We start from the raw sequence: 23,938 nt of genomic DNA, 5'->3' as shown, positions 1-23,938 counted from the left end.
AAAAAATTTACATGAAAAAAATTATACAGCCAGACTGGGAAAAAGATCAGCAATGCTTCTCCTGACTGCTGTAAGCGAAGCCACACACCTCCTCCACTGACACCACCAACACAGAGGGGCAACCCTTAGGGCACAAGAAGAGAGAGTTAAGAGAGATGCCAGAAAATCAGAATGTTTCACTGGAGCAATCGGAGGCTATGTCTCGGGTCCTACTACTTTACCAAGATGCAGCCAACGCTACAGACATTGCCATACAACATGATACAACTCACTGAAATTGCCAGTTTCACCGTTCAGCCCTCAGCTGCACATTGGTGTAAGAAGGCTACGGAGCTACAAGCAAGGCAAATGAACTCTGCACACAAACCTCTCTACCACAGGCCACCATGCCTGAATATTTCCAGCCACATGGCAAGCAAACAGTTTCCAATCAGCATTAGAAATTTGAGCCAGGTGAGTTCTAGGCATCACCAATATGTCTCTTCCCTGTAGTCTCCATCTCCTAGCTGTAGCCTCTGTCTCCATCTCCTATTCCCAAGAATAACAACTGATACAGAAGAAAAGGAATAAAGAGAAAAATTTCCATTAAAAAAGAAATGAATTCTGGGAAGCTCATTCATTCAAAGTGAGATGTAGATTACAATGCAGTTGCCAAAAGATTCCCTACTCAAAATTCACCATTTCATATTATGCATAATGACATATTCACAAAGTTGTTCTGTTATTCATTATAAGTGAATTGCTTATCTCCACTGCTTCCAAAAGTGTCATTACACTGTATTGCGGTAAAGGCTGACCAATTATTTAGCACAGTTAAGAAAGGAGAACCTGTACCAAATCAAGCACTAAGGCAGAAAGGTATCACTTGCTACAAAAACAGAACAATTTTCAAATGTCATTCAATCTGAATATAGCTCTTTTCATTAATCCTCTGCCATCTGTCAAATACGATACTAACCAAATACGATACTAACCAAAATAAACTTTTAAAAGCTGTATCAAGTGACTTTAAACTAAGAGGAAGTTTAAGCAGAGAAAGGAAACTATCACCACGTCTTGACATACTTGGAGATATCCCAAAACAAGAATATAAAGAATCTCCTCAAGTTTGAATTCTGAAATGTTTTTCACCTTCTCTAAAAATACGGAACTTCTGTTTACAGGTGCTGCCCTGCTGTTGTAAAATACACGTATGCTTCAAACCAAAAGCTTCACTGTGAATGTTAAATGAATTTTGTTTTCCTATGACATTTTGCAATAAGGGAACTATGGTGCTGAAGGTCTTTTGTGTTGTTATTGTATAATCCAAGCAGCTTCTTTATTCAGGTATCTACATACTCTATACACAGCCACCAGCTCTGTGCTGGTTATGCTAACAGAAGTACTGACACATTTTAACCACCATAGTTTTAGGCAATCTCATTAAGGCAGGTTTATTCAAGTGTTTTGGTGGTTCTGCTGAGGGTATGTGTTACAACTGTGACAGATTAAGTTTATGTACTTAAGATGTTTATTATCAGTTTTTTAGCTAAGCCAGACACGTGGCATTTTAAGCTGATTAGCGAATGCTATTCAGCATACCATTAAATTAACTCTGGTGCAGATTCCCAGTCAAAACCCAGAACACAGGTACTGGAGGCAGGGAGAGGCACAGACACACACCACCAAGAACACATCCTTATACCATGGAAGGGATTTCTACACCTCCCTTTAAGTAAAGGACTGGAGTTACACAACCTTCACCAAGACACACCAGCAATCCCAGCATGTAAAAAGAGAGAAAGAACCAGGCTCACACGAGACCCCTCTCAACCAAGGCAGGTTTCTCCATCCCCACACTCTGGTGAAATTGAGCTGCTGGGCACGCTGCGACGCCTGGGAAGCCCATCTGGTCACAGCAATAGAAGAGACTGGCTGGGACTGCGCTCATACACCCGAACAAGCTGTAGCTCTAAATATAGGTGTCCCCTCATCCACTGCAAGAGCTTATATGAGAAAGGCTTTAAATAAAGGCAGGCAATCCTCCCAGCACATTTGTTAAAAGACTACGTATAATATATTCTTGTTGCTTACCACAGTTATTGATTAAATGTTTCTAAGAATAAAGTTCTTAAGTAAGTAAATTAGTATATTCTTAAATTATATCACAGATGTCCATAAAATCCTAATTATATGAACTCATAACATAGTAATTACACACTGATCAAGTAATTATGTACTGTGCTCAAAGTATTCCGGAGCAACATCAGGTTTAATTCTGTGATTCTGTGATTCTGTGATTCCCATTTTGTTTTACTGAAGACAGCTAGGATCTGATGACCAGATTTCATACAGGCTGGAAAAGAAATCTTTAAAACTATTCTGCAGAGCTATAAAAAAATGTATAGCTATTATCAATAAACTTTATCAAGGCTAGAACCTCCAAGAGAAAACATTCCTATAAATATCATCTCTACCATATATCCCTATATCAATATGTTCCACTATTGGCATGAGTTCACAAAATCAAAATAGCACAAGAAAACGTCACTGAAATAACGCAACTGAACTCAACTGTTCCCTAGATTGGTTAGGATAAAGGAAATTTCTGCTGAGATTTCACCTCACCTGCAGTACCAAAGAGGCCAGAGCTAAGGGACCTGAACACTTTCACCCTTGTTACCACCAAGAAATGAATCCATTTCTAGAAGTATTGAAACTAATTTATCTCTTGCTGAGGGAGTTACAGGGTGTAATAATCTGTGAAACAGGGGGAAAGTTCACGTTGCTTTAGTCTCAAGGCCCCTCACTTCTAGGAGCAACTAATTCATGGCATCTTCTAAGCAACTTAATATCAAGAACTGCGGTAAATCCATGTTTTGATTAAATTAAAGGGCAAATATGGGTGTACAAAGACTCGCCCATATTTACTCAGCTCATAAAGAGGACCAGCTGTGAAACATGGCCTCATATTCTTCAGTAATTTGACTTCCTTGCTACCCCCAGAAGAACACAAGCCAGAACCCAAATATGAGACCCACGCCTTGAGTTTAATTTTGGACATCGTTCTCTTTTCTTCCTAAAGATACATGACTTGAATCATGAATACCCATGGTTGTATCAACTATAGCAATCTTCTTTCACCCACTATCCATTTATTTTTGTTGTAATCATGCCACCTCACATCTTTCATTCTTAGAATGTTTTACATTGTTTTCAATTTTGCAAAGATTAGTATAAAATATTTTTGTTCTCAACTAGATTATTTCTTTCAGAAACCAGAACTTGTATGCTAGCTGTAGAACACACCTGATATCAGATGCACAAACAGCTGTTCATTTGTCCATTTAAAAATGGACACCATGCAAAAGAAGCAAGAAGGAGGAAAACTGTACAGATATTTGAAATGCAACACACTGATGATGAAAAATGAGAAAATTAACTTGAAGCCATACACCTTTTAGTTACATTTCCCATCAGTTCCTAGTATCATTTGCACAGCGATGGAAATGAACCACCGCATGGCTAACCTGAGGGTGTTAAGCTGTGTAGATCAATGACAGCAATAAATTGCCAAGCTGAACCTTTGCTCTAAGCAAGCAGGAATGGCTATCGCTGGTACTGTAACCAAGTAAACACAGCTACAACAAAGAAAGGCAGCATAAACCAGGATCAAGAGCTGCACAGGTGAAAGCAACAAGGACAAAAATAAAAAGTTATTATAGTAGACATAAGCTCTTACAGAGAACCACGTCTCTGTGAATCATCAACCATTCAGCATTTAAAGAGCAGATGGCTGGAAGGTCCCCATATGTGAAAAATATCATCATCAAGAAGAGTCCATAGTAACAGCGAAACATAACTCGATATTATGACTTTTACATGAATTGTTCTTAAAGGTAAAATTATTCAATGACCCGTGTCTAAAGTCTGAAAACTGGAGCAGTCTCAAAGGAAGAAAAAAAAAAAAAAAAAAAAAACTACCAAAAAGGCTTTGGAAAATCAATAATCATTAGATCCCCTCTCAAAAAGAGCTGTTCTCAACCTACTTTAACAGTAATCTAATTCTGATAATTAATTACTACTTACCAGACCATTAATTAGCCCCAGTGCTAAACAGCATTAAACCACATTTAATAACCCTTGTACAGGAACATTACCCAATACCAGCTTTTAAATAACAAAAATTCCTTTTAAATTATATTGGTGGCAATGACATTAAAACATTAAGAGACAGCTCTTTAGTCACTGCCCTTCCCCTCACTGCACGTGCTGCCGAAGTGAGCAGCACACCAAGAATTTTCACCACCTGCTGCCCAGCTTGCAGGGGAGGCAGCAGCAGGCTGGGTGACCACCTCTCTCCGTGGCAATGCACAAGAAGCCAAGTACAGACACACACATTGTCTCTATCCTTTGCTGACAGCCTGATTTCCACTCAACAGATGCAATATACGTTACTCTCCATTAGAGGGAGAGATGCCTAAAATAGCTAAACTTCACAAATTTTCTTGTTCCTCCTACTAGAGCTGGCCAGCAAGAGCACCCTCCCTCTGAAATAACAGCCTGCAATCAGGGGCGATCGCATTACCACCTGATGAGTAACTGAAATTTGACCAGCTACATCCACACTGCAGTATGCCAACTTCAAAACCAGTCCCCTGGCTCAAGTTTTAAGTAGGTACCATTTAGGTCAAGTTTCATAACTGCGCACGCAAAGATCTGTACCTTGGTTAGGCTTTGTGACCATCTCAGTACGTATCACAAGTGAATAAACCAGAGGTTTCCACCAGGGTCTTGCATGTTCCTTAACAGCACAGTGTAGAACAAGAGCTACTCCTGAACATGAAGGATACCCGCCATGCTCTCAAACACCTTAGTACAAACTGAGCTGTTCTGGACTTTTTTTCAGTTTACAAACTCCTGTAGCCCATATCTAAGCACAGTACCAACAAGCTTAAACTTACTCGTTATCCTTTGTGGACCCTGTGTTGCAGACAGCCCTCAGCCTGTTAGCTTCAGTAAGAAACTAACGAGGATTCACAGTGAAAAGAACAGAGTGCAGCAGGTTAGCACAGACCCACAATTCCAGGCAGGGCTTCTCAAGGACCAGACTCCAAGCTGTTTCACTTTAAAGTTGGTTTTCTTGACATCAACAATCCCTGTGAGGCACTACACAAGTTGCACACACACACAGAAGCCAGCAAAAGGTTCAGCCAGGAATGTGCATGCACACTCAGGTAGACAGGACTCCATTCTTCCCTCTGCAGGGCCTTCAACTACAAACGAACTAAAAAATGTGTACAAACGAGCAACATCAACCAACACTACAAGGTTGGAGGTAAATTACACATTACTAGGCTCTCACTTCTGTTACGTATTATTCTCTTGAACTAGAAGGCAGTTAAGTTCATAAACGGTTACACCAACACCAAACTGTTAGAAATTCCTGGTTGATACCTCTCCTTACCTCCACTGAAAAGGATGGCTGTAGCATGGACTAGACGGATTGCTCTGGGCTTGTGAGTTCAGGTAAAATACTAGAGGAGAAGTAACAAGTGCACAGTCAGCACTAAATGGGAATTTAAGGTGCTGCAGACCTGGAGCAGATGTAGGAGAGAACATGTGCGGATGAACATCACTTCCTCGGCAGTGGGAGAACAAAGGAGAGGAGATTCTGACAAGGTACCACGGTAGAAAAAAAAATAAATCAGGGTCAATATCACATCTTCTGTTTATCACTTAAATACAAAGAAAAACAGCTCTCAAAGCACAACTTATATCTTCTTAATAAATGTAGTAAAATAAGTGGACAGAAGTCTCTCAATTATCATCTAAACCACAACACATTTGTCAGTCAATACAGTACCTATTCAACATTATTCTGCCACTATGAAAAATCTTCTGAACTGGAATTATCCAAATCTCTTTTCTTTTCTTTCTTTTTTTTTTTTTTTACAGTGATTCCCAGGCTTTCTGGATCACATGGCATTGTCAAACTTTTGGTTGGGAGAAATTAACAAAGCTGCCAATGGCACCAGTGACTGACATGAGCCATTTGTATCACAGCCTTCACAGATTGCAATTTGGGAGCCATGGTTCCATACCACAGCTACGGCAACAACAAAAATACTTAGTGAAAACATGAACCCTTAACTGGAGAACATTTAGCACTGAGAATGTCTTAAAACAACTAATTAAGCCAGAAAGCAGCACTGCAAAATGGGTTGATTCTAATTTAGCAGTGGGGAAACTGAGGCACAAAGATGTTAAGTGACCCAACCACAGCACATCCATGGTAGCATTAGGATTACAGCTGAGAAAACTGATTTCCAGCTCTGTGCTCAGCTTTGCGAACTATCCTGCTTTTGTAGAGTTAGCAGCCAACAAGTATTCTTACAAGCAGAGAGCACAGAAAATTTCTCTAAGTAGCTGCTTTTCAAGAAGCTGCAAACAGACTTGTATATAAATGTAAAGAAAGTTTTTACACCTACTGTATTGAACTATACACGATGAGATGTCCTTCACTAGAAATAAAGTAAAAGTTAACTTACAAATATTGGTATTATAAAGAAATCATGGGTAACCAAAATAATGTATATTGAAATAAACATACACTATGAAAGCCTTTTGCCCAGATTCTTATACAGGGACAAGAAAACAGGTTTTGAGTTTTCAGATAAGAGATAATCACATACTGAATATACTCCTATGTTGAATCTGTATCAGCTGAACATATCAGCTGTAAGTTCATAACTTCAGGCTGTCACCAAGTTTTAGGGCAGTGTTGCACCACTGATGAGCTCAACCCTTCAAGGGGTTATTTGAAAAAAATTAAACCAAGTGTTTTAGTACAACCATCCCTCTGGAAAAATTATACAGCTTATTACCTGGTTTGCGTGACAAGTGACATTTTCCTTCCTAAGTGGCGATATAACCACTCTTATTTTTTCAGCACAGGGAATCCAAATAGAATAATCAATGTGACCCACAAATACATCATCTCCAGTTGGAGTCCTTTGGGCTTTGCACATAACTATGCTCCAACCATGCAACGTTACAGAAATTGCAAAAGGAAATATATTAAGTATTTAACATCTTACGATTCACCTATGATCAGTACCAGAAAATGCAAAGTTCTTAGATCTAATCCTCAAAACTCAATGCTTAAATGTACCGTGTACATCCCTATATGTAGGGAGTCACAAACTGCACAGGGTATTGTCCACACGTATGCTCTCTGGTATCACTGCACATTCAGCCCTTTCCTTTTTAAAATTTGGACAATGCTTAACAATGCAGTCCCATGCTATGCTTACCGTGCTTATGTTTTAAAATACAATCTAGTGCCACCATATTTTTACAACTATAACTGATTTTGATTGAGGGATGAAAGAAGTTTCTATTTATTGTACTTAAACATAAGCTTTCCCAGCAAAAGGTAAATCTGGGATGTGCTTCAGCTTTTGTTTGGTATTCAGACACGCTATATTGGAAGTCCTGAAGTCAACCATGTTTGTTAATGTTCCCTGCTTTTAATTTCCTTCTGAATCCAAATACTTCTTATCAGTAAGCAACCTTTACATATTGGAAATCCTCCCCACTAGCAACCTCTGCTTAAACAGCTGATGAGCTTTACAGTCTGCAGACACAAAAGGTTAAGCCTGCCTCTTACCCTGCTCCTCCCTTCACTGTGTGACAGATTCATTTAACTTCCCCTACTTCTACATATGGCATTAAATATACAGCTTCCTTCATTTTATCTAGTAGAAATAATAATCAACATCATTACCAACATCATAAATAGCAATTTTCTATAGCAGATTTCAAAGCATTTCTAAAGGCTGCAGTATTAAAAAGGAATTCATTTGTAGGAATATGTGGCAATGTAAATAAAGATTTTTTTTTCTTCAAATTTAAATTAAGAACACATTTGAAAACTTTAAGATGGCAAAGGTAGCAAATGTTTCATTAGAGTGGAGCCCTGTGACAGCTTTCTGGCAGATTATTAGAAGCACTTTATATATTTATAAGAGTGATCTAACTAGAAAGACAGTTACAAACATTTCATTTAACTAAATTAATGCTAGGTATAAAACTTAACCACAATGTACCCCATTTAAAAACATAGAAATATTGCTCTTTTTTGGCTATACTTTATGGTAAATGCTCCACAGAAATAAAAGTTTAAAGTTCTCAAAATGAAATTTTGTGTACAGCCACATGAGCATGACAGATAAAGTTCTAACAAATAAAAGCAACGTTTATTGGCACAGAATATTCTAGCTTGTTTTCTTCATAGTTTGCATTTGAAATGTTTAAATGAAATTTATTTTTCACAACAGTCCTTACTGGATCCGCAGAGATGGGGCTCCAAGCCTCTGTTTCCTCCGTTTCATCATTGTGCTGATGATACACTATGTTCCTTCCCAGAATAAGAGGCTTAAAGCCAGAAAGGAGAGCCCACTCTTATCACTCCAACACAGAGCAGAGAACAATCAGTGCAATCCCAAGCTCTTCGCGTACCCCCAGTGTCACAGAGACCTTAGGAGTTCGGTAATGGTCCAGATTAATCACACGGCTCGTGTCAAAAGCGTCATTATTTATATATTAAAAAAAAAATCTTCTACAAGTCTATTTATAGCATCCAGAGAATGGAAACGAAGCCCACCAGTACGCAACGAAGGAACAGAAAAGTCAGAGAGACAAACCAACAACCTGACCTGCCAGGCAGACAGCAGCGTGTTCCTGCCACGCTCGGGCTTAGCGCTCAGCAAATCAGAGGCAAACTTTTCCTGGGCTTCAAGGAGCAGGAGCAGTCGCTCGCACCAAATCAAAAGGAAAGCGTAAAAGCCAACGGGAGCGATGGCACACTTGAAAGGATTCTGGCAGAAATCTCACATAGCAGCTGGCAACCTCACACTGTGATAGGAATAGAGTCACCGCTTCCACCCAAAGCCCTTGCAGAGTCATCCGCGGCACACAGAGCAGCTGTTCTCGACCGCCGAGCAAACACATGAACCGGCCCTTTTCGGAAATCAATCCACTTAAGAACACGCGCAACTTTATTCTTATAACATCCTCAGGCAGCTACCGGGCAAATTTTCAGCTGCAAATTTCATGGATTCTGGCACTGAAACAAGAGCAGCACAAAAGCAGCAGTCGCTGCGGCCAGGCGCTGGAGGAGGGCAGGGGCAGGGAATCGCCTTCCGTGGGATACAATGTTCCTGGTACAATGCAAGTCTTGCAGTTTTGTTTGCAAATGGTAATTGCAATCACCTCCAAATCAATACCACGCTATTACGGAAACCGCCATAAAGTAATGACAAGTGTTCCTAAAGTGTGTTAGTTGTCCAAAAGTTCACTTTCCAAATAAAATTCCCAAATATGTAACACTTTTAAAGTCTCTCCAAAATACAGCAATTCTCTTAAAGACCCTATTTAGGCATGTGAAGCCTGCTGCTGCTCCGAAGAGCTCGTCAATCAAGCCAGATTGCAGATGACAACCCTTATCTGCAGCCCCTCCCATGATTCACATCGCAGCAGGAGTGCCCCGCACAAGCTCACAACCTCTCGACAGCCACGTCCCACCCGGGAAACAAATTGTCGGTCTCAAAAGTCAACCCCAGGGTGCCCGAGTGACTTTCCTTTCTTGGGTGGTTGTTCCTTCAACAACCAGAGCCACCCCCACACCGCCTCCAAGGTAAGAAAGCGCAGCAAGCAGCCAAAAGTATAAACATGAATTTGATGTTTCTCGTGTATAATTTTATTTTACTTATTAAATGAGAATTTGGATTAAAGAGTGGAAATTTGATAACAAAAGCTGCACAAAAAACTTTTCTCGCTTTTAAATCCTTGGCAAAAACCCTCCATAAACTCATCTCTGAGATTATAACATACGCAGAACACTAAAATCCTCCATATTCACTAATTCACTTCATTTATAAAAACAACACTTCCAAATTATTTTTAAAGCCTAAGGTACAAACAGCAGTGTTCCTGCAGAGTCCTGCAGGAGGAATTCGGCACGTTCCTCCTCCAGAGCCAGCCCCACATATCAGTTTAGGAGCACCGGGTTATTTTTGATCTACTGCCTGTGAGCTGCTCCAGCGCAGCTCAGAGGATGGAGCAGTTGGAATATAGCACCTCTCTCTCTCCTCAACTATAAAGATATCGCAGGCAGAAAGCACTCAGCGAAGACATTATTTCTTACTCTGTTTCCGGAGCCAAGACAGTACAGTGTGCACAAGTAGCATAACTCCTTTCCAGAACCATTTCTTTCCCCATTTCTTGTCCTCACTCGAAGCACAGTGCTTGCTCCTAGCAGGAAATGCCATCGATCCCCAGCAGAAATGCTTACCCTCCAAGATGAACAGAAACTGAATGATATACTCCATTTCTCCCATGGAAATTCCCATGGCACCTGAGCACGGCAGGATAAAGGACATAAACCAGCATTAAAGCTCAGGGTGGGTTTTTTTCCTGCTATCAAATCTGGTGTTGTTTCCAAGGTCCAAGCATTACAGTTTAAAAAGAAACTGATATAAACTGGTATTCAGCACATCCTCCCAAAGCAATGCCTTGGTGTGTTTATGCGTTATTTTACCATCAAGAAGCTGGGTAAATTTAACAAATTATTATGAAGAGTTGTTTAATGAAACTACAAAATGTCTAGAGCCACAGAGACTTGGTACCATCAAAAACGTGGGATTTTTTGGTGAAACAACTATTTTCACTGGATATGTTCTAGATTATAATTATTTTTAATGCTTCTTACGTCATCAAGTTCTTTGTCCCTCAGGCATGCACTTTAAAAGAAAAACTGTATTTAATACAGATGTTTGATGACAGGAAAAAAAAAAATAAAAAGTCTTGCATCTGAAATTAAAACCGGTGTCACAAGTTTACTTTGCTGAGGAAATTACTATTGATGTAGATATAAACTGGGAAAGCGATATTTTCTTTTTATAAAGTGTTATGTTTGGACAGTACAAAGATCACAGCAACCCAATCCAGTAAACCTACCTAAGAGAACACGAGGAGTTCAAACAAACCTGTGCTGTTCATAAGAAACCTTTATTGAGCAGGTCAATAAAGTTCATGTTATATACAAGTGGATTTATTAAAAATGGGATAGTGAACAAGAGACCAGATGGCTCAAATGCATCCCCAACTAGATTTAGTGACTGCTGATTAGCTGGGAGGCAATCAGAAGAAATAGTGAGCTGCACTATTGTGTTGTATATCCTGCAATCACAAAGAAAATCTGCACTTTACAGCCTGCTTTCTTGGAAGTGGCGTTGCTGTTACGCACACGAGCACGAGCGCTTCATCATCAGCCTTGTCTTGCTGAGCGGTCCTCACCTTTGTCTTTCAAGTCTGGAATGTCTCTAGTGCACTTCACGTGCAGGTGCACATCAAAACCATCTGAAATCTGCATCCATCGGTACAAAAACTCATCTCTGTACACACCATGGCACCAAAAAAAAACAGAACAGGGTAATGGCTGCAAGTAATTAAACCGCTTCCGCTAATAGGAAGGAGATCAAAGTTTGGGTCTATCACTTTGCATTCGCTGTTTGATATTAAAGAAAATATTCATAAATGGTAATTATTTTTTGTGAACAAAGCACCAGAAAAACATAGCCAATACATTTATATGCATAATTTATTAAAGGAAAACTTTGAACTCAGATTATTGAGCCACACCAGAGAAAGAATGCAACTACTTGTTCCTCTTCTAACACTTGCATTATTCAACCTCTTTGCAGCCTACAGCTCAGTTGGGCATAATTTCTTTTAGTGTTTTAAACGTGCTTAAAGTCTGTGTGTTTCTGTGGAAGGTTATACTGACAGCAAATTGGTATCTAGATAATCAGGCATTCCTCTTAATGTCATCCTGCGCACAGTTCCCCTATCTTATTCACCCTGTGGTTATTATTTTAAGATTAGACTGCAACACCTCCAAGGGCAAAACCATCTTTTTACGTTGGGTTTGTGTTCCCTTCTGCTCATATGGAAGAAGAACTGCTAATCAAGAGACTTCACAAGCTCCATCCAACCATTCATTTGGTTCTGCTTTTACACATAACCTTCTTTATGTGGGAAAATTCCTCATTCTCTCCTGCCAAAATACTGAGATATCTCACTCCTCTTCTCCTCCTTTGTGCACGCAAGAGTAGGAACATTGTCCACGCCTACAATCAATTCCTGCACAAAACCAGAGTCAACTAATACAGACCCAGAAAAATATGAAGCCACAAGTCAAATAAAGAAAAAGAAGTGTTGTCAGGAAGAGCTCGCTGCTCAGCATTGGTGAGGCCACACCTGGAGTACTGCATCCAGTTCTAGGCCCCCAGTACAAGAGAGAGACAAACATGCACTGGAGAGAATCTGACACAGGGCCACCAAGAGAACAAAAAGACTGAAGCATGTCTCCTGTGACAAGAGGCTGAGCGAGATAGGACTGCTCAGCCTGGAGCAGGCTCAGGGGGATCTTAAATACCTGAAGGGAGGGGGCAAAGAAGACAGAGTCTTCTTTTTTCTGCTCTTGTCCTTAGTGCCCAGTGCCAGGACAAGAGGGAACAAACTGGAACACAGGAGGCTCTGTCTACACATCAGGAAGCACTTCTTAACTGCTTGGGTGAGGGAGCACTGGCACAGGTTGCCCAGAGAGGCTGTGGAGTCTCCATCCTTGGAGATCTTCAAAAGCTACCCAGACATGATCCTGGGCAGCCTGGTCTGAGTCACCCTGCTTGAGCTGGGGGTTGGACCACCCAGCCTCCAGGGTTCCAACATCAACCCTTCTGTGATTCTGTGAATAATCAAGTCTTCCTTCCACTTCTGGTTTTCTGGGAAATAATGACTTCCTCCCCAGATGTGATCTTTTTACAGTAGTTAATGTATCCCAGCCTCCTGACTAGCGCACAGAGAAATGCTGAGTGCCTATATATTTCTGTATAATACAATTAGTCCTGAACTGCTACAAAGGCTGGAGTTTCTGCAGAAAATGGATGCACCTCTTGAGGATTTCTGGCTCTAAGCCAGAGGCTTCATCCATCTGTCAATTTCTGCTTCTCCTCCTGTCAGTGAAGCAAAGTCAATGAACGACAGTCAATGACTCAGGACCTAGCTACATCCATAAATATCCCTACTCATTAGCCACAGTAGAATACCTTTTCAAAATAAATTTTATTTTCAGAATTTATTTTTCATATGATGTTCACTGTTAAGTTGATTCAAGCAGAAGAAAAGCCTCCAAAAGAACTGAGAAATGCTGACAGTATGTATTTTAAGAGCACATTATTAGACCACCCTTTTCGACAGAATGGCTGAATAAATTCATAAATATGTTTATTTTATTTATATATACACACATACACTATAATTATTGCCTTTTTTGATATAATTTTCTCCAATTCCTGATTCAAAGACTAACAGTGGATTTTATTTTTTTAAATCAAATACTCTAATACTGAAATATCTGAATCAACTCCATAGGACCTGCTTCAATGAGCCCATATGCTTATCATCAACACAAATATGCATAAGCCACAATGCACTACTGACTTCTTAAATAGTTATACTTTTCAAACAAAACAAAAAAAAATCATTTGGTAGAATTGACAACAGAATCTATGATTCCAGAAAATACAAATAATCAACTAGATAACAAGTTCAACTAACCGAATACATTTCAATTCTCCCTAGACTTTTAGTCTCACTAGTAGCTGCAACCTTGTTTAAAATTTATAGCCTGGATCTTCCCGACACAGGTTGCTGAATTTCTTCACATAATGATGGCTTAAAAGGCATTAACTTGTGGAAGAAAACTAAAGTAAAGTAATAGAAACTAAAGGTGTTAAATCAGTGTAGAAAGAAAACATTCAGTCATTCAGTTTAGTTACTACTAAATAAAATGTTACACATCTGAAGGATTTCATTTACATCTCAAATATTTCAAAGGTAAGTGTATGTGTAGTTTAGTGTCATACCCACCTCCACACTTGAATGAGGGAAGGGAAAATCTCTGGCATCGTCAATTTCAATTCCAAAACTTTTGTTATAAAAATATCTAAGTTATATTAAATAAACAAACAAAAACCCTGTTGGTAACTCACTACTCCAGCAATTTTTCAAAGCACCTTCACAATCTTAAACTCCTGAACATCACCATTCTTACAAATCTAGCAAATATAGCTAAACCAGCCTTTAAGGCATGCTGATATATATATATATATATATATATATATATATATATATATATATATATATATATATATATATATATATATATACATATATATAAATAAATAAATAAATAAATAAAAGCTATCAGAGTTTCATGTTCTTCTTTACCTAACTCACTGAGTGTTTCACCACTGTCATGTGAACTAAGTAAAAAGGTTTGGTCATACCCCATTTAAAAGAAAAAAAAAAAGCCCTTTTGATCCGTTGTATTGTTCAGCACTGAATTACTGGCACTACACAGCATTTTCCAAATGCTGCCTCTTATACAAAGGAGAGAGCTCACATTAAAAGATTGAAAGTTTTTTCTCATTAAAACCAGAAACCTGAGGAAGAAAGGTTATATGCTTTTGTGAGCTTTGTCTAGTATACAAGCTTTGGGAAGCAATTTTAAATCATAATGCAACAGCAGCCAGTTCAAATGCTTTCTCTTTTATACAATGCAATCAATAATGCAATTTGTTCCACCACAAATCTGTAAGTATGGTAAAGTTCTCCTACTACCACTGAAACATTTGCTAAAATTTTTAAGCACCATGTACTAGAACAGAAATATATATATATATATTTGTTTAAACTTAAGTTTAAAAGCCTACTTTTTCCAACATTTGCTACTTTATTAAAATATCTCTATTATACTGACTGTTTATTACACAAACACCTGACCCAGGAATACGTATGGGGATTTCTGTCCACTTGGACCATTTGAAGAGCAGCGATCGAAGTTGTCCTCATCACATAAATAATAAGTGACTGCCGTGGAGTCACTTGAGGGATGTCAGTGCAAGCAACACTCAACACCACAGCTACTTCCATATGGGGGTCAACTGAAACTGGTAATTACAAGTAAGCTTACACTACTCCTATCTTTCCTACTATACTTAAGGAAATGAACAGGGGTTTAATCTCTGAGAAATGCAAGCTGTTGCCATGTGTATGACTGATTCTGTCAGAGGAAAGAGAGTTAGCTGCCTGTTTATATGACTTCCACAAGGGAACAGCTATATGTGTTCAAAACAAAGAAGCATCAAATAAAGAATAGCTCTACTTACAAGCTTCCTCTTCTAGGTAGACTGAGCTCCTTCTGGAAAACAGAAAGAAAACGGAGAGTTAATTTTACATGCCAATATGTATTACCCACCTACATATCAGCGAATGGACAAGGCCTTGAGAAAACAGCGGTTTGCACCCAAGCAGCAGGATCAGGGAAGCCTTGGGATTTCAAGGCAAGGGTTTCACTTTGTGCTGTGATTCTGTGTAAGGCAGCAGCAAGCCCTGGCAGCCAGCAGCCCGCAGCAGCCCGCGGCCCGGCGCCACCAGGTGGCAGCAGGCGGCCGCGGGCGGCAGGGGGCAGCGGGAGCGCGGCGGGGTCCCGGAGCCCTCCCTCAGCCAAACCCGGGGCGTGGAGAAAATCAGTCCCTTTCCTTGTCAGTCCCCTCGGAAAGCCAGTGCAGGCTGTGCCTGTGCCGTGCCAGCGGTGGGCAGGGGGCAGGACACCTGAATGAGGCCTTAGAAGCGGCCCCTGGCAGGTTCTGGGGCTGCTGAATTTCAGCTTTTCGCACCAAAATGACAAGTATGTGGCCAAGTTCAGTTCCTGGCTTCCAGAGTGCTGACCTAAGTGATGTATTTTTCTTCCCCCAAAGGAAAAAAAAAACAACTAATTTTTTTCGACTGAATATTGAAGACAGTGAATGGAAAAAAAAAATCCATAAAATCTGGTAACCACTTCTCCATGTTTAGATACGGCGTTGATGTAGATTTAAATGATTAATAAGGCTACTGACAAACCATCAGTACTGCTTTGCTAAGTCATATACGGGACACCAGTTCAAGTTTTTCAAAGGTACCAAAAATTCGCAGCTACTAGAACTAAAAAAAAAAAAAAAAAAAAAAAAAAAAGTCCAAAAACCTGCTCCTCTTATTTTCCAGTATGAGTTCTCTAAAGTTGGAGATTTCGTTGCAGCTTAACAGCACCGAGCAAATTTCATGTGTGAATTATCACAAGCCTGACAGCTTACAGCATCAAGAAATAAATTCCTGTCATCAGACAAACTTGTCAAGATCTAATCAAAACATTTCAAGTATGTAAGATAATAAATCATTAGCATCGATAACAGGTTGTATGTTTTATATTCTGAAAGGTACTGCTTCCACTCTCATTTGTTCGAAAGAATTAAAGTTTCCAACTGTGAAGTCTACATGGCGATGACTGCTCCCTGCCACTGCAAATGGAGAAATCCATATCATTATTATGTGCCTTACACTATGCTATGTTTACGTACAATAGACATGCATATATATGTATTATCTCTCCTGCACCATGTGGGCAGATGTTTTTCATTTATCCCCTTTAAAGAAGACCTAGCAGAACAAAGGTGCCTAGCAGGGCGTGCCTCTTAGAGCCAAATGCTGTGCTTCCATTTCTTCCCAAACAACCTGCCCCAGAAATTCTCCAACTGGACGCACTCAGCTCTGAAATTTCACGGTACTGGCTGAAAAAGGAAAACGGCGACCTTTAAGTCTCTGTATCTGCCTTCTAATTTTTGAGCCTTTAGGTTCATGTTTACAAGCTGTGCTCTGGTCATGAGGGCTGAAAGAGATAACACTCCTTTGTAGCAGCGAGGCTCCAGTAATTGGGACTCTGACATATAGACAAAATACCACAGGAATCCTCATCCAGTAATAGGAGTGGACGAGCCTTTTCTTTCCTCTACTGCACATTTGTTTTACTCGCATGATAAAAGCTTTAATACTCCCTCTATTATAGCTGTTTCTGGAATAAATATATACAAGGTTAAAAGAAGGATTTGGGCTATGGTCATGAAATCATCTTTTTGAAATCTGTGATCAACTGAGTTTCCAAATAAAGAAGAAAAAGTACCACCAGATGACATCTCAATGCGGGTGAACTATTATTCTATCCATGTAGCAATCGTTTTCACTCCATACCCCCACCTTGACAAATACAGTGCAGCTGTGGGATCAATAGGCAGTAGTTCAAATTTAATACCTCTGTGCTCTAGACAACAAACAGCACAATCAAAGCAATCAATTTTTATACCTGTTGTTCCACTATGCCTCATCTCACATTAGTCTTAAAATCCCCTTCAAAAGCCCTGCCAGTCATGCACCAAGCTGTGCCCACTGCCCCAGCACTTTCCCTTCCCTCTGGAGAACCACCAAGCCTGCACCCTCCCAGCTCTTCACCTCCTTTTGCTTCTCCAAAGCAGATCTGGTAGCAACACCGCTTATAATCCTCTGAATTAAATTGTGAAATGGTGGAACTGAGGCCAAAGCATCAGAGCTGGAAATTGCATGATAGTGAGCACCAGAATTAACAGCTTTGCTCCTCCTGAATCACCAGTGAGTTGGTGTCTACAAAAGTCACCTCTCAGCAAAGATGACAGACAATGCCTGGAGGTGGCAACAAGGAGGAAGCAGACTGCAGTCAGAACTGATGCCCTGGTTCAGGATGCTTCCTAGGGGCTGCTGCCTCTCAGGAGGGCATCACAGATCTCCAAGGAAGGAGTGGACAATGAAAATGCATACCACGGATGAGGACTTGTTCACATGGGGGAGACTCAGCTGGATCTTGAGATGGCTTAACAGTTTAATGCATGCAATGGGACCAATTGAGTTGAAATCTAAAAATGATGGGGTAATTGCAAATATGTGAAGTAGCTCTACAAAAACGCTGATTAAATAATTACGCAAAATATAAAAGTCCAACCGCATTTCACAACTACCCTATAAAAGCAAAATTCTGCTCAGAAGCAGTTTTATAATACAGACTAACTGTTTTAGATACTAAATGATTAGGGAGGAGGTGTGATTTGACTGGCTTCCACCCACTCCACAGAGGAGTCTGGCATTACATGTCCCTACATCCTTTAAAAATAAATCCTATTTAAAGACGTAAGATAACCAATAAAAGAGAGCTGAGCTGTGATCGCTTGGTCCAAAAAACTATTTACAAGGTGCAGATGTAACCCCTTAAGTAAACATGCTATTTAATCCTAAAGGCATTTCCATACTGGAGCACCCTTCCAGTGAGAATGACACATGAACATTGGGGATTTCGGCTGGCCTTTTCCACCAGCACACCAGCTTCCCTCAGCACTTCATCTGCCTGCCCCTGTACACATCACCAATATTACTCCAGCCTGCCTCCTTGCCACCTGCCCTGTAGGTTAACAAAACAACCCTCTAAGTAGAGCCTCACTTCTTACATTTGACTTACACGCAGTGATATATAGCGTAGGAATATTTTAAAACATTGTTCCACTTTATTCACAAGGAAGTTTTGGAAGTGGGAACAAATAACCACTTTCACAGATCCTACGTCACTAAAAAATAAGAAGCATATTAAATCTTGCAGTGCCCAAACGACAACAACAGGCTGTTCCAAGTTAATCTTTGCATCAGTTCCGTATTTCAAGGCACAGTTATTAAACATGAAACCTGATCTCTACATGACAAAAGAAGCAGAAGATTTTCCAACACCTAGTTAAAAATGAATCTTGGGAAAGAAATAAGGCATCACAGAATTATCAAAAGCTGGGTCTGATACCCTCCTTCAAAAGAGTTCCTTATATTTGTTTCCTCCTATCTTACCATCTCAAATAATGTAGATATAAAATCTGTTAGAGGCTGTAACACACTGCAGTTCAGGTTTCACAATAAATGAATTAGATCCTCATTGGCACTGTTATTTTTCAGGCAGCAAGCCTGAAGCTAAAACAGAAAATATATTCGCCATTTTAAGAGGGGTTTTTTGGTTACATAATATATAGTTTAGTGTATACATCCGAAAATGTATTCTATAGTGACCTCTTGTATACAGAAACTGTTTTAAAACAAAATTGTTTCACAGAACAGAACGAGTGCTGGCTTTTTGCATACATTTATATGCACCATGTAAATGGAACTAAAGTCTGGAAATCTATTTGTTCATTGACCTACGAGACAACCCATATCTTTTAAACAGATATGTTATAAAAGCGTGAAGAAAACAGGAGCCCATCATTCAAAATTGTCACTTTCTCTCAATCTTGTAATTTGTCCTTGAATATGTAACTGCACATATGGCACAGACCCACAGGCAAAGTTGGATGCTGGAGCCTGCACTGATGGCAGCTTAAATGTAGTCCTTTCAAATTACAGCGAGGCCCACCACTACCTTCAGGATGTTCCGTATTTTTGCCAGAGCAGACAGCATGATTCCTGAGATTCCCTTTGACCTTGGCTTTCTTGCCTGGTAGCTCACTATCATACCAGTTGGGACAATAGGCAAATATTTTTACAGCTATAACAGTAAATACATTTCAGTTAATAAGTTAATATTTCACAGATGATGAAATTCCACTGACACTCATTGACCTAGTACCATGCACTCATGTTTTAATTTTTTTTTTTCCTTTGCTGACTATGTTTGCTTTAGGGTATCTACCAACCAGCAGGGGATTAATTAAATCTCTTTCTATACATAACCATTTGCATTACAGAAATGATATAATGAGGGTTAGAATCTCCAGTTCTGATGGAAAATACAACCTGGCCAGGCAAGGACAAACTGTAATCCATCCATCAGATTAGCAGGAAAGAATTTTTCATGGTGATTAAAAATAAACCACCCCACGCTAAGCTTCTCTTTCTCCTATCAGAATCTGTCAAGAAAAATAATTTCCTTCCTTTTACCATATCATTGTAAATGGTTATTGAAACCAGTATTTCTCAGTTTCTCTCTCATGTAATGATTACATCTAAAATTGTTTGCCAAACTCATCAGCAAAGAATTTCAAACAGTAACGCTAAAACCATATCTGTATTGAACATCAGATCAACCTATGAAATACACTGCAGATATTAGTTTCTATCATATATTGTCTTTTAGAAACTAAATTCAGAAACATGTTGTTAAATCATCTGCTTAACTACAGATATTTAAAATACAGAAAATGAATACCCAAACACTTTCTACTATCATTCAAAATATAGGGAGGGCACTGAGTTTAATTCCCAGATTCTTTTCAACCCAGTACAGAATTTATACCTGGAATTGCACGAATCCTGAACTGCCAAGCTGGTGGTACACATCTTCCCATATTCCCAGTACTAGTCAAACCACCTGGAACGGCCCTTTCCTAAGAAATCTCACCTTCATGTCCACAGACGCCAGATCCTTCAGGACAATGTGCACGGCACTAGAACAGTTACTGGTATACCTGTTCACCCAGGGCTATTTTAAAATACCCTACAAATTCAAAGGAAACAAAACATATTCTTTGGATTAGTTCCCTACCTCAACAGAAGTTATCTGTCAGTAGAAATATCATTTACAAAGTACATTAACACATAAAAACAACTGTGGGGGGAAAAAAACACACACAGCTGTGTGGCTGACAGATGACACCCCATTTCTCTAAATAAACACTTTATATCAGTCTTCAGACCAACGGGTCAAGAATCAGCCAATGATGCATTTAATGTTTGTGGCATCTTCTGGCCTTTTCCTCTCTTCAGGTAAAACTCCCTTGCTAGGCAGCAAAAAAAGCCATTGGGTTTATTTCAAATTATACTTAGTGCAGAGGAAAATAAAGATAAAAGCCCCTTTAAACATTAAGCAAAATTCTCAAATACAGTAAATTATTTCGTCGTCCCCATGAGCCCCCCTGCCTGGGTAACACAAAGTTCTTCCTTTGTAGGTAGAGCTAAGGGTCCAGGTCACATCTGTGCATTAACCTCTCGAGAATATATGGCTCCAAAAGTTGCCCACTAACCTTTCAGATCACTTAACCTCAGGGCTTTTCATAAGATTAAGACTATTGGTTACTTGACCTAGAATAATTACAGAATACATCTCAAAACAGACAAGAATTCACACTTTTCTCAGAATATTTTCAGTGTCTCCCCTCCTCCCCTGTGCGGGTGTGTGTATATGTATATAAATAGTTATTTAAGTGAGCTGGAGTGTCTACTCCATCTTATGTACATTACATCATGTTTTGAAGCCCAAAATATAACATCGCACAGTACACCACAGGCCTGACTGAACCCACTCATGGCAACAAACGCATCTGAAACCGCACATCATGGCCTGGATAGGCAGATGACAATAAAAATGATGCATGCAAACCACATTCCCAAGTGGGTGAGCTGCCCAGCCCCAGGAACAGGGCAGCTGCCACAGCTGAGCTCCTGATAATGTGCAGAGTAGGCGTTTTCAGCCAAGGACAGGGTGGTACACATCACTCGCTAAGCAGAACAATGAATGACTTGCAATTCTCCAAGTCTCATTTCCTCCGCAGGATTCATTCCTATCTCTTATTTGGGACTAAGAGCACGGGGTCAGTCTAATTTCATGCTATCAATAAAGCAGCAGCCTTTCTTTCCACTCTAAAGAAAATAGGCAGTTTCATATTTGATCCCAAGCTTTTTAGCTGAGGTTAAACAGTGAATGGTTTCTGAAAATCAAAGACACCTGAGAACCCTGGTCAAATTAAGAAGAGTGGGTACAGTAACTCAGCCGTTCAGCCCTAAAATGTCAGCAAACTAATTTACTATCAACTTCATTGTTTTCCTCAAGGCTAAAAAAAAAACATCAACAAAAAGCTGCTATAACAGCAACTCTCTTCAACTACTTTTGTCAAAGTTACTTTAAAATAATATGTAGCATATAAAAGATGCTGTTTTTAAGAGTAACTTCATTTGCATCAAAAAGTAAATTTAAAGATGTATATTTTGTAGCCCAAAGAATTGTAGATGATGCAGAAGCATAGAATAACAGCAGAGTAGAAGGCGTGTTTGCTGTCACAACAGTCAATACATAAATCTCAACAATAGCTTCGGAAAACCACGACGGTAACTTAATCCTTGAAATAAACAAGCCACCCAAAATGTATGGATGAACTACAGCAAAGGTGAGACACAAGGTAGTCCCATGTAAATAAAAGGCAGGTTATACTTTAAAACCTGAGAAATAATGTATTTCACAAATGGTTTGTTATATACATTTTATTTTTGTACAAATTAGCCTAAGGGAGAGGCAATATTGAGAGGGAATAAAGCACACAGCTCCGACAGCTCATTAATCTTCCTCATTTCTTAATTCTACTTTTCCAAGGCCACGGAGCAGATTACTGATCTACCCGGTGCGTGGAACAGGCTGCCCAGCACTGAACAGATGACCAAAACAAGGGGAGCAACTGTTCAAAATCCTCTTTCTATTTGCCAGACTGCACCAGTTCCAGATATTTAAGTCAAAATGTCATACTCTACAAAATTTTGGAAAATGCAGAAAAGAAGAGTGACATCTCAGAGGCATACAGGACTGCAGTTGTAACGCTATTGTTAGAAACTGCTCTTTAAATTACTCTGTCTTGACTTGCATCAAAAATTCCTTCAAGACTGGGCATGCAATGATCACAAGGAAACAGCCACAGCTGCTAAAAATGCCAAGAGCATTACAAATAAACAAATCCACTTTTATTCTCTCTCTTGTTGGCTCGTACTAATATTAATCCATGATTAAGTCAATTGTCATTTCTACTATACACACATCTACTCCTTAAAAGGTTGCTTCTAAAAGAACCAACAGCTGACATCAAGGCTACTGACCACTAACTTTACTTAAAATCCTTAAGCATCTTTTGTTGATTTTACAACTCAGTATACTCAAGCCCAGCATAATTTTGGTGAGTTGAAGGTTTACCCTCCATAAAAGTTGTATAAAACAATGGGCATCTCATCTGAAAACCGGACCTACTCACCAGCGCATATCAATTCAGTGCACTGGTAATAATATGTGCAGTGAACAAAGACCAAAGGTTACAAAGAAAATTATATTGAAATACGTAGGTTGAGAGAATCTCTGACAGTAGCTGGAAAGAAAAGGCACATTGTCAGCTCCATACCAACGTTATCATCAGGCATCTCATAACAGTCATGAGCCCTGTTTATTCTGTCGGGTTTCTCGCTGACTCCCCAGTCACAGAGTATTTGGGAAGCAGACAGGCAGAAATGAAGTTAGTTCTTTTTTCTTGAGAGGCGTTCTGCACGTCTCCATTTGCTTTGTCAAGTTAAGCTAAGACTTCTGACACATCACCAGGAATTTATCTTTACAACAGCATATTTCTCAACTAGTTTAGACAAAAATGAAATCTGTATTGGACCCCAGCTTAGCAGCCCTTGAAATAAGAGCAAGTTTCTTAATGGCAAACCTCTAGGAAAAAGTCCCTCTAGGGAAGAGAAACTTCATTCCCCAAAAAGCCTCAACAATGGAGGCGTCTCCCATCCTGCCCTAAAGCTGCACCAAGTCTGTTCCATATAGATCATGTGAAAACACTCTCAGAAATTGGAAGCATAAGCAATCAATTTTAAAGATATTTAGTAATCAGCCCTAAAAGGAATTCCAAGCATATAAAGCTCCCTTGCCTTCATCCAGTGTATGACTGATAGCATCTGTAACCTCACGAGGCATCCATTAAGTTTAGTAGTTAATTACATCTGCTCTGAATGGACATTATTTACAGAACAAGCAGATGTAATTTTTCATTGCTTAGCTAGTCTGCACGAGGCACTTCAGCTTACTCCTCTCAAATCACTGCTTCTCAACAGAAGCTGGGAAGGAGAGACAGGCAAAAGGACTTTTGATGGTTTTTGCAAAGGACCGGTTACAGACAATCATCAGCTTTATGAAGAAACCCATGTACTGGGC

The 23,938-nt window shown here is 39.6% G+C and overlaps 1 protein-coding gene across 10 annotated transcripts in view; it reads right to left on the bottom strand.

Moving 5' to 3' along the window:
- The window catches only part of MAST2 (microtubule associated serine/threonine kinase 2), a 198,933-nt gene that overhangs the window by 102,151 nt on the left and 72,844 nt on the right, over positions 1–23,938 (bottom strand). For 6 of the 10 annotated variants that reach the window (XM_038183262.2, XM_038183260.2, XM_027462776.3 and 3 more), the window contains 2 exons: positions 15,276–15,307; positions 5,447–5,653 (listed from right to left, as the gene is read on the bottom strand). In XM_038183262.2, coding sequence (XP_038039190.2) covers positions 5,447–5,653; positions 15,276–15,307 — 239 coding nt within the window. Of the gene's footprint in view, positions 1–5,446; positions 5,654–8,328; positions 8,620–15,275; positions 15,308–23,938 lie in introns of those variants that run through there. The other 4 variants (XM_027462779.3, XM_027462780.3, XM_038183266.2 and 1 more) reach the window with 2 other exon arrangements.

This window comes from Anas platyrhynchos, chromosome 8 (assembly GCF_047663525.1).
Source record: "Anas platyrhynchos isolate ZD024472 breed Pekin duck chromosome 8, IASCAAS_PekinDuck_T2T, whole genome shotgun sequence".
NCBI lineage: Eukaryota > Metazoa > Chordata > Aves > Anseriformes > Anatidae > Anas > Anas platyrhynchos.
Note: the sequence above shows the minus strand (reverse complement) of the source record. Positions and strands in the feature narration are given on the sequence as shown.